We start from the raw sequence: 10,463 nt of genomic DNA, 5'->3' as shown, positions 1-10,463 counted from the left end.
AGCAAATGGCTGCAATATAACAAAGAGTGAAAAATTTAAGGGGGTCTGAATACTTTCCGTACCCACTGTATATATATAAAAAACATTTAATATATTGTTTTTTTTTGTTCGTTTTTTATCATTATTGTATATAATTGTCTACTCACACCAAGTTGAACAAAATAATAACAAAAAATAAAATTTATATATATTTATATATATATATATATATATATATAATTTCATATTCCTATAAGCAGAGTTTTGCATCAATTTATATATACATTTATTTTTTTCTTGTATTAATATATACAATTATGTACATTCACAGTAACATAAACTAAAATGTAAAAAATATATATATATATTATTCCCTTAGTAAAAAATAAAAACTAATGTAATAATTTATTTAAAATACATTTATTTCATACTACATATACTTGAAATCCATTCATATATTTATTGACATATCACTTAAGACTTACTGACATAAAATTATAATTAAACTTTATTTGGAGTACTACTTGTGCGCAAAGTACATTTTTGTTAATATTATGCCTAAAATGTGTTTTAATATCACTTATTAATAAGTATTGTATAATCTCTGTATAATATCAGTCTTTAAATGCAAGATATTTAAAGTGTTCCTGCAATATTTCCACTTTAGCACAATCAAATATCCTTCAGTATAGCTTTAGTTGGACATCAGCAGTGCATTAAGCACAAAGTTAGTTAGTTTAGCAGTGTAGTAAACCAAAAGTACAATTGCAGGGTGTTTTTATTAAGCACATAAATATGTAAATGTAGTATGCTTGGCACATACATTTTAGTATTTTTTTTCACTATTATTATGGCCCTTTTTAACTGCTTACCCAATTAGACTTGATTTTTTTCCTGTAAGCTCACAGTCTTTGTTTTGCATAATTTTATAATATATATACCAGAATTGTATTTCTGTATAGCAGTGTTATCATCTGGTTTTCTCCTGGATTGAGGTAGAAAACAGCTGGAATTCTGATTTAGATGGCAATAAAATCAGCAACGAGCAGCTGTAAAAGCTGTAGTGACTTTAAACCGTTTCTGTGCGATTAGGCCTGATGTCCATGTCGTTCATGTTGAGTGCGAGTCGTGTGAAGCTCTGATCGCATCAGAGTCAGGCGTGTAATGTGTCTTCCTCCCTCCTCCGTGTAGAAAAGCAAGAGCAGAGCCCCTCGTCTGAGTCCTGGGACGTGGATGAGGGTCTGATCTCTAAACTCAAGGAACAGTACAAGAAGGAGCGCAAGGGCAAGAAAGGGGTGAAGAGTAAGTGGGACAGGAACCTCTCGCTCACCGCCTCCTCTTTCTTTCTTTACTCTTTTATTTCTTCTAGTGCTCAACCGATATCTGCTTTAAACCACTGAAATCTGGAAAACTGGAGGCTGATATGATGCATGTGTGGCTGAAAATTCAGTGAATCTCACGCAAACATGGTCAGGTCATATTTCAAGGATATATGTGACCCTGCAGCACAAAAGCAGTCTTAAGTCGCTGGGGTATATTTGTAGCAATAGCCAACAATACATTGTATGGGTCAAAATTATAGATTTTTCTTTTATGCCAAAAATCATTAGGATATTAAGTAAAGATCATGTTCCATGAAGATATTTTGTAAATTTCCTACCGTAAATATATCAAAACTTAATTTTTGATTAGTAATATGCATTGCTAAGAACTTCATTTGAACAACTTTAAAGATGATTTTCTCAATATTTAGATTTTTTTGCACCCTCAGATTCCAGATTTTCAAATAGTTGTATCTCAGCCAAATATTGTCCTATCCTAACATACCATACATCAATGGAAAGCTTATTTATTCAGCTTTCAGATGATGTATTTCGAAAAATTTACCCTTGTGACTGGTTTTGTTGTACAGGGTCACATATATATTTCGAACTATTAAGATTTTTTTGAATTATTTACACCCCTAATTCTCTTTACTGGTTACTTTAATACCATTATTTTTACAGTATTACTGTAAAAAATATTATTTATTAGTACTCTAATGTATTATTAATTATATACTAATATATTATATTATATTAATGATTATTAATTATAATTATTAGTAATTATGTTTAATTAAATTTATGTTTATGTTAAAAATCTGTTTTATTTAATTGAGGATGTATTAAAAGCAGAACAACAAATACTACCGTGATGTTCAAAATTAGTTTACAGTTTAAATGATATATCATTGTATTTTTTCACATTACGTTAAAGAGAGTTTAAATATGTGTAATTGTAATGAAAATAATACAAAAAATCTTAATGCACTGAAAAAAAATTGTGCAGGATTACTTTTCAATTTTCACATTATTTTCCGTTTTTAAATTGCAGTTTTCCCTCGGAAATTGCTGGTAAATTAAAAAAAATAATTTAAAAATGAAATTTAAAAAGTGGCATTTTGAAGCAGAAAGACTGAAATATTGTTTTTCTAATAAATGTATTTTTGTTTTATTTACAACCTCTAATTTCTTTGTCTTTATGCAAAATAAATTCTCATTTTTTTATAATATCATAATATTCATATTTTTATTTATTTATAAAAAAAAAATATGCATTTATTTTTTATTTTATTTTATAATATTTTTTATGAAATTTGACTCGAACATGTCTTGTTTTTGTGAGATTCACTCAATTATGTATTTATTTTAAAATATAAAAAAATGGAAACTAATTGGTCTGAAGGCCGTTTCTGGCAAAGTTATCAGGTGTTGCTGATCATGTCAGAATTGGCCGCTTGTTTGGCCTGATATATCGGTTTATCACTAGTTTCTTCTAATGTATCTGTATAATCATTAGCTAGTTTGACAAAAATCCAGCCGCTCTCTTCAGTCCTCCCCGTCGCTCATCCGTTCAGTCTTGTCATCCGCTCCTTCTTTTAGGATCCAGCTGCATCTACCGTTTATTTTCTCCTTCTTCATTTTGCTCTTCAGCTGCTCATTTCTGTTGCTCTCTTTGCATTTATGCTGGTGCTCTGAGAGGGGTGTGGCTTATTTGCCCCGCCCTCTGTGATTGGGGGCATGTGTATAAATCAGGCTCCGCCCCTTCCCTGCTTCCACTGTAGTGTTCAGATGAGACATCACCGATCGCTGCTTACTTTATCAATGCTCACTCTAATTGTTCCTCTCTGATTTTTATTCCAGAGCTTCATTTCTTTGTCATTTCATTCTGACTTTGTCACTTTCATCAGAAAACAGTCCTCCTAGACCGTGAAAGCACAGTTAAAGCCTAGACCAGAGATGCCCAGGGTTGACCTTTGATGACCTTTGATCACAATTATTATAGTTAACTAAATCAAAAAAAAAAAAAAAACTATAAAAAACATTTACACTACTTGAAATAAAATAAATGTTAACTGAAGTAAAAAAAAATGCTGGTCTCATTTCGTTTACTAAAATAAAGAACTACTAAAAATGACTAAAACACACAATAAAATTACTAAAACTTTAACTAAAATTAACATGAAATCAGAAAATATAAAGAAAAAATCTCATTTAAAATATTAACAAAAACTAAAATAGTATCTCAATGATACTAAACTTGCACTGCCTTTGATTTATCACAAGAAGAGGGGAAAAAACATGCCATTGAAGCATATCTTCATTTCTAATTAAAAAGTGAATCTGATTAAAAATAATTCTATTCTATACTAATAATTATTTAAATTGTTGTTTAATTATTTAAAAAATACAATTTAATAAATGTGAATATAATATATATTAATATAAAAATGTTATTTCTGTATAGCAGTATTATCTGATTTTCTCCTGGATTGAGGTAGAAAATCAATGAAATTCTAATTAAGACAGCAATTAAAACAACATATCTTCATTTCTAATTTACTTTTTTGTTTAAAACATTTTTTTATTTATTTTTGTAAAATTAATTTGGTATTTAAAAAAAATAGAAATAACATTTTTAAAAATTCTAAATATATATATATATAAAAAATTGTTTAATTATTAAAAAAAAATTATTTTATGCATTTTTATATAATATAGTAATATAACAATTTTATTCTCGTATAGCAGTGTTTATTATCTGAAGGTAGAAAACGGCTGAAACTCTGATTTAGACAGCAATAAAATCCTCATATCTCCACTTCTAATTTACATTTTTTGTTTGTATTATTTTTGTAAAAAAAAAAGTGAATTTGGTTTAAAAAATATATAAATTTCTAATTATTAAAAAAAATAATTGAATACATTTTAATATAATATAGTTGAATATATGCAACATTTACTTTTGTCTCACCTCAATCAATTTTTAGCTTTTTTTTTTTTTAAGTTGGGCATCTCTGGCCTAGACGAAGCATAGAAATAGAAATGCTTCCGTTTACTGATTGATTAAATATGTTGAAAAATAAAACTCTTGGTGGAAGGTGGGCTGAATTTGGCCTGGGTTTCTCAGATGAAGTGTGGTGTGTTTCAGGGCCGAACCGCTGTAAGCTGCAGGACATGCTGGCTACCCTGCGAGACGCGGAGGATCTGTCGTGCATCCAGCCTCCGGTGGCTCCTCCGGTCCGTCCCAGCCTGCCCCGCCTCAACGAGCCCCCGCTGGGACACACCGACGAGGGTACTTCTGACACTCAGGGTCCGGCTCAGCCCTCTGCAGCCGCTGCTGTGTGCTGACGTGTGTGTGTGTGTGTGTGTGTGTTTCACAGTCGAAGCTCTGACGTTCCCCCCGTCCTCGGGAAAGTCCTTCATCATGGGGACAGACGAGGCGCTGGAGAGCGAGCTGGGTCTCGGAGAGCTGGCCGGACTCACCGTGGCCAACGAGGCCGAGAGTCTGTCCTACGACGTGAGTCCAGACACGATACAAACATTCTCATTACTGGAAGCCAAATACACATGAACTGTAAAAAACACAAGCTTGTTTCATTTCAGGTAGTTGCCAAGGCAACATCTCTCGTTTTTGTTTAAAGTTGAAGTACTAAAATAACTAAAACAAAAAAAAACTATATAGACATAATTAAAAAAAAAAACTAAATTGCTAAAAATGTACTAAAATTAAAATTGAAACAGAATATAAAAATTAAATCTATTTCAAAATATTAAGAAAAAACTGTGTTATTTTAGTATCCTTGAGATACTATTATAGTTTTTATTATTTTTATAATATATATGTGACCCTGGAGCACAAAACCAGTCACAAGGGTAAATTTTTCGAAATACGTCATCTGAAAGCTGAATAAATAAGCTTTCCATTGATGTATGGTTTGTTAGCATAGGACAATATTTGGCTGAGATACAACTATTTGAAAATCTGGAATCTGAGGGTGCAAAAAAATCTAAATATTAAGAAAATCATCTTTAAAGTTGTCCAAATGAAGTTCTTAGCAATGCATATTACTAATCAAACATTAAGTTTTGATATATTTACGGTAGGAAGTTTACAAAATATCTTCATGGAACATGATCTTTACTTAATATCCTAATGATTTTTGGCATAAAAGAGAAATGTATAATTTTGACCCATACAATGTATTGTTGGCTATTGCTACAAATATACCCCAGCGACTTAACACTGCTTTTGTGCTGCAGGGTCACGTATTGTATATTATAATATATGTAAATATCATGATGCATATCAGTTTTTATTTTTATAATTTCCACTTTCATTTTAATTTAAAAGTTTAAATAAATACATAAATAAATAAATACAAAGGCAAGATCTCTTATTTTTGTTGAAGTACTTAAAACGTAAAAACTATATATTTCAAAATATATATTATATAAAATATAAAAACAAAAAACTAAAAACAAAATTAGTAAAAATTAAAATGAAAACGGAAATATACAAATAACATTTTTCTAAATATTATCGTTTTCTTAATTTTAGTTCTCTTGCTATTTTGTTTTTATTTTATTTCTCATAAATAAAGACAAAACTAAGATGAAACATTTATTATAATGGGTTTATAGGATGATTGTTAGTTTGTTAAAAATTTAAAACTTTTACCAGATTGATCATGTTTATAATTAATCATAATGAAAGCGGTTAGATGATATTTTATTTTATTTTATTTCATGTTTATTTTATTTTCAAGTATGTTTTATGGTTTTAGTTGTAATTTTAGTTAACTATAATAACCGTGGTGCTCGGCCAAAACTATTTAAGCAAAACATTATTAATATTTTAATTAAGTGAATTTATGTTTGCAGCTGTAGTATGCTGATTTATATATATATATATATATATATATATATATATATATATATATAGTATTTGATACTATGTCAAAAATGGCATTTTTTACAGTTAATACACAAATAGTCTGATCGAATAATGAGTCCAGAAATTGATGGTAAAATGCGAGCTGGTATTTCAGTTCCTTCATCAGTGGAAATGTGCTGTATTTGTGAATGTGTTTCTCAGATCACTAATAATAAAGATGCCCTGCGGAAGACGTGGAACCCCAAGTTCACGCTCAGAAACCACTTCGATTCGATCCGCGGTCTTGCGTTTCACCCCGTCGAGCCGGTTCTGATCACCGCGTCTGAAGATCACACGCTCAAACTGTGGAACCTGCAGAAAACCGCCCCGACCAAGAAGTGAGAGTCTCATTATACTGGTCCTCATTTAGGGGTTTGATTCATATTTGAAACTAGATTTTATTTCTATACTTTGTTTTCATTTAAATGTAGGTTTTTTTTTCATTTCATTTTAATGTCTTTTTTTTTTTTTTTTTATAAATTAAAGTTAAACATTAATATTTACAGTATATCAGTTTTTTATTAGTTAATTTATTTTTCAGTATTTACTTTTTTATTCGTTTTTAAAATATTACAATTTAGATTCATTTTTTATTTTATTTTTTTATTTCAAAAGTTTTATTTCAGGTTTTTAATCGTTTTTTTTTTTATAAATTACCATTTAGGTTTAATTTGTTTTATTTCGGTTTTATTTCAGTTTGTTTTATGTTTTTTGTTTTTTTTAGGTTTAATTTGTTTTTTATTTCAGCTTTACTTCAGGTTTTCATGAGTTTTTTTTATATATTACTAATTAGGTTTAATTTGTTTTATTTCTGTTTTATTTCAGTGTTTTTTTTTTTTTTATTATTACTATTTCGGTTTAATTTATTTTTATTTTAGTTTTTAATTTAGTTTTTAAATATTACTATTTAGGTTACTTTTTATCATTTTCTTTTTATTTATTTTTTTAGCTTTTTATCATCATTTTTTTTTATTTTTTCGTTTTTTTAAATATTAATATTCAGGTTTTGTTTATTGTTATTTCAGTTTTTTTTTATATTACTATTCCGGTTTAGTTTGTTTTTATTTCATTAGTTTTTATTTATTTTATTTCCAGTTAGAAATTTTAGTGCTTAAATTTAGCGTTTTCATTTCAGCTTTTTCAGTTTTTTTTTATTTTTATATAAAAAATGTTTTATTAATATTTCTATTTATTTATTTATTCTAATAGTACTATATATGTTTCATTTGTTTTTATGTTTCATTATTAAGTTAGTAATTGTGGTGCCTCAACTTAAACTAAATGAAAAGTAGAGACGTTTTCCTTTCATCTTTATTTCAGAAATGTCGTAGTTATAGATAATAGCCCTGTGTTTTGCTGGTGTCGGTCAGTGTAACGTGTTGTTGTTGTTTCAGGTGCACCGTTCTGGATGTGGAGCCCATCTACACCTTCAGGGCTCACAGGTGTGTGTGAATCAGGTCTAGATCTTATAACCGGGATAAACCAGCAGCTGTTTGATGTGGTGTATGTCTGGTCTCAGGGGTCCGGTTCTGTGTGTGGTGATGAGCTCCAGCGGTGAGCAGTGTTTCAGCGGCGGTTTGGACGCCAGCATTCAGTGCTGGAACACACCGAGCCCCAACATCGACCCGTATGACTCGTACGGTGCGTCCCTGTCCCCTGCAGACGCCAGTGAGTCTCAGTGAGAGTGTGTGTGATCGAGTGTGTCTGTGTCTGCTGTAGAGCCGTCGGTGCTGCGGGGGGCGCTGTCTGGACACACAGATGCAGTCTGGGGTTTGGTCTACAGCTCGGCTCATCACAGACTGCTGTCGTGCTCCGCAGACGGGACGGTGAGGCTCTGGAGCGCAGCGGATACGACGCCCGCCATCGCCGTCTTCAACCAGGACAAAGGTACTGCACCCAAACACACATCAGTTTGCAAGACATTTTAGTAGATTTTATGCTTGTGAATGAGCTTTTGTTTGTTTACCACACATCAGTTTACAAAAATGTGTTTTATTTTTTATTTTAGCTTTGAAATGGACCCAAATTTAACAGTCTTAAAGAATTAAAAAATGATACCACACGGCAGTTTACAAAAAATATTTTTATATATATATATATAGTGTGTGTGTGTGTATATATATATATATATATATATATATATATATATTTATTTATTTCATAAATGAATTAATGATCTTTTTGTTGTTGTTTTTTTTAGTTGTTTTTTTATGAATTTTTGATTTTGAGTTTTTTGATGAACAAACCCCAAAATAATATTTTTACAAAAAAAAAAAAAGACCAGTTTTAAAAATCATCAGTTTAAAAAAAATAATTTTGCTTGAGTTGAGTTGTCGGTCGTTCATGATGATTTCAGCTGTGAAAAGCACAAGCACATGAAACTCCTTCTGTTGTTTTCTGTGCGGTTCAGAGCTGGGCGTCCCGTCGTCGGTGGATCTGGTCTGCAGTGATCCGGCTCACATGGTCACGGCCTTCACTAACGGCAGGTTGGGCATCTTCAACATGGAGACCCGACAGCTGGTGCTGGAGCTCGAGTCGCAAGCCGCCGGAAAACCTGGTACTTCACACACCCTTTCTGTGATTTTAGCCACAGGACTCGATGAGATCAGTCACGTGCTGCTGAGTCCTTAAAGGAACACTCCACTATTTTTGAAAATAGGCTAATTTTCCAACTCCCCTAGAGTTAAACAGTTGAGTTTTACCGTTTTCGAATCCGTTCAGCCGATCTCCGGGTCTGGCGGTAGCACTTTTAGCTTAGCTTAGCAACTCTCATTCCGGCGTAATAATCAAGGAACTTTGCTGCCGTACCATGGGTGCAGCAGATGCAGCGCCTGAAAATAGTCCCCAGCATGCTCCCAGTGCAAGCAGGTGGTCACGTTGGTTATGTTGACGGAAGTTAGCCTATTTTCAGGCGTGCCGTAATAACATTGCACCTGCTGTCGGTCTTAGTATATGTAACTACAGAAGAGTCAAGTTCTAAATAGGAAAAATATAGAAACTCTTTGGTCATTTTTGAGCGAGATGCTAACGGTCTAATCAGATTCAATGAACTATGCTAAGCTACAGCTAAAAGTGCTACCGGCTGAACGGATTCGAAAATGGTAAAACTCAACTGTTTAACTCTAGGGGAGTTGGAAAATGAGCCTATTTTCAAAAATAGTGGAGTGTTCCTTTAACATCATCTCTTTTAGTTTATTGGTGCTTGACGTAAAGAAGACCTTTCTAGAAATCTCAATTAATGGAATCATAATAGTTTAGTCATGAGTGAATGGAAAAGTCCCATGATGCTCTCTGACGTTGATGTGTTTGATGTTCAGATGCGCCGTGTCAGATTAATAAAGTGCTCAGTCACCCGACGCTTCCCATCACCATCACAGCACAAGAGGACCGACACATCCGATTCTTCGACAACAACACAGGTGACTGACAGATATTAACATTCAACTCAACTCAAGAGACTGAGTTTATCATTAGTATTTCAATCAGTACTTTGATTATTGATGTTGTTTTGGTTTTTGTTGATTACTATTAGTCGTTTAATATATATGTGACCCTGGAGCACAAAACCAGTCTTAAGTGTCAATTTTTTGAAATTGAGATTTATACATCACCTGAAAGCTGAATAAATAATATTTACGGTAGGAAATTTACAAAATATCTTCATGGAACATGATCTTTACTTAATATCCTAAAGATTTTTGGCATAAAAGAAAAATCAATAATTTTGTCCCGTACAATGTATTGTTGGCTATTGCTACAAATATACCCCAGCGACTTAACACTGCTTCTGTGCTCCAGGGTCACATATGTACATTTTATATGTATATATATATATACACACTTATACACAGTAAGATTTTTAATGTCTCTTCTTTCAGTCTTTTCTGCTCTGCAAGGCTGCATTTATTTGATCAAAAATACTGTAAATATTTTTAGAATTTAAAATATCAATTTTCTATGTGAATATCTGTTAAAATGTAATTTATTCCTGTGATCAAAGCTGTATTTTCAGCATCATTACTCCAGTCTTCAGTGTCACATGATCTTCAGAAATCATTCTAATATGCTGCTTTGCTGCTCGAGAAACATTTCTGATTATTATCAATGTTGAAAACAGTTGTGCTGCACAATATTTTTGTGGAAACTGAGATACATTTTTATTTTTCAGGATTCACAGATGAATAGAAAGTTCAAAAGAACAGCATTTATTTGAAATAGAAGTCTTT

General features: G+C 31.6%; 1 protein-coding gene across 1 annotated transcript in view; it reads left to right on the top strand.

The window, feature by feature from the left end:
- The window catches only part of LOC107701064 (striatin-like), a 49,282-nt gene that overhangs the window by 35,604 nt on the left and 3,215 nt on the right, over positions 1-10,463 (top strand). Inside the window, exons 8-16 of the mRNA XM_016503019.1 lie at positions 1,171-1,281; positions 4,453-4,596; positions 4,685-4,821; positions 6,400-6,575; positions 7,632-7,679; positions 7,757-7,878; positions 7,957-8,124; positions 8,648-8,794; positions 9,555-9,656. Of these exons, the coding sequence (XP_016358505.1) occupies positions 1,171-1,281; positions 4,453-4,596; positions 4,685-4,821; positions 6,400-6,575; positions 7,632-7,679; positions 7,757-7,878; positions 7,957-8,124; positions 8,648-8,794; positions 9,555-9,656 (1,155 nt within the window). The remainder of the gene's footprint in view (positions 1-1,170; positions 1,282-4,452; positions 4,597-4,684; positions 4,822-6,399; positions 6,576-7,631; positions 7,680-7,756; positions 7,879-7,956; positions 8,125-8,647; positions 8,795-9,554; positions 9,657-10,463) is intronic.

Source organism: Sinocyclocheilus anshuiensis, unplaced genomic scaffold (genome assembly GCF_001515605.1).
Source record: "Sinocyclocheilus anshuiensis isolate Anshui unplaced genomic scaffold, SAMN03320099.WGS_v1.1 scaffold21, whole genome shotgun sequence".
Lineage (NCBI taxonomy): Eukaryota > Metazoa > Chordata > Actinopteri > Cypriniformes > Cyprinidae > Sinocyclocheilus > Sinocyclocheilus anshuiensis.
Note: the sequence above shows the minus strand (reverse complement) of the source record. Positions and strands in the feature narration are given on the sequence as shown.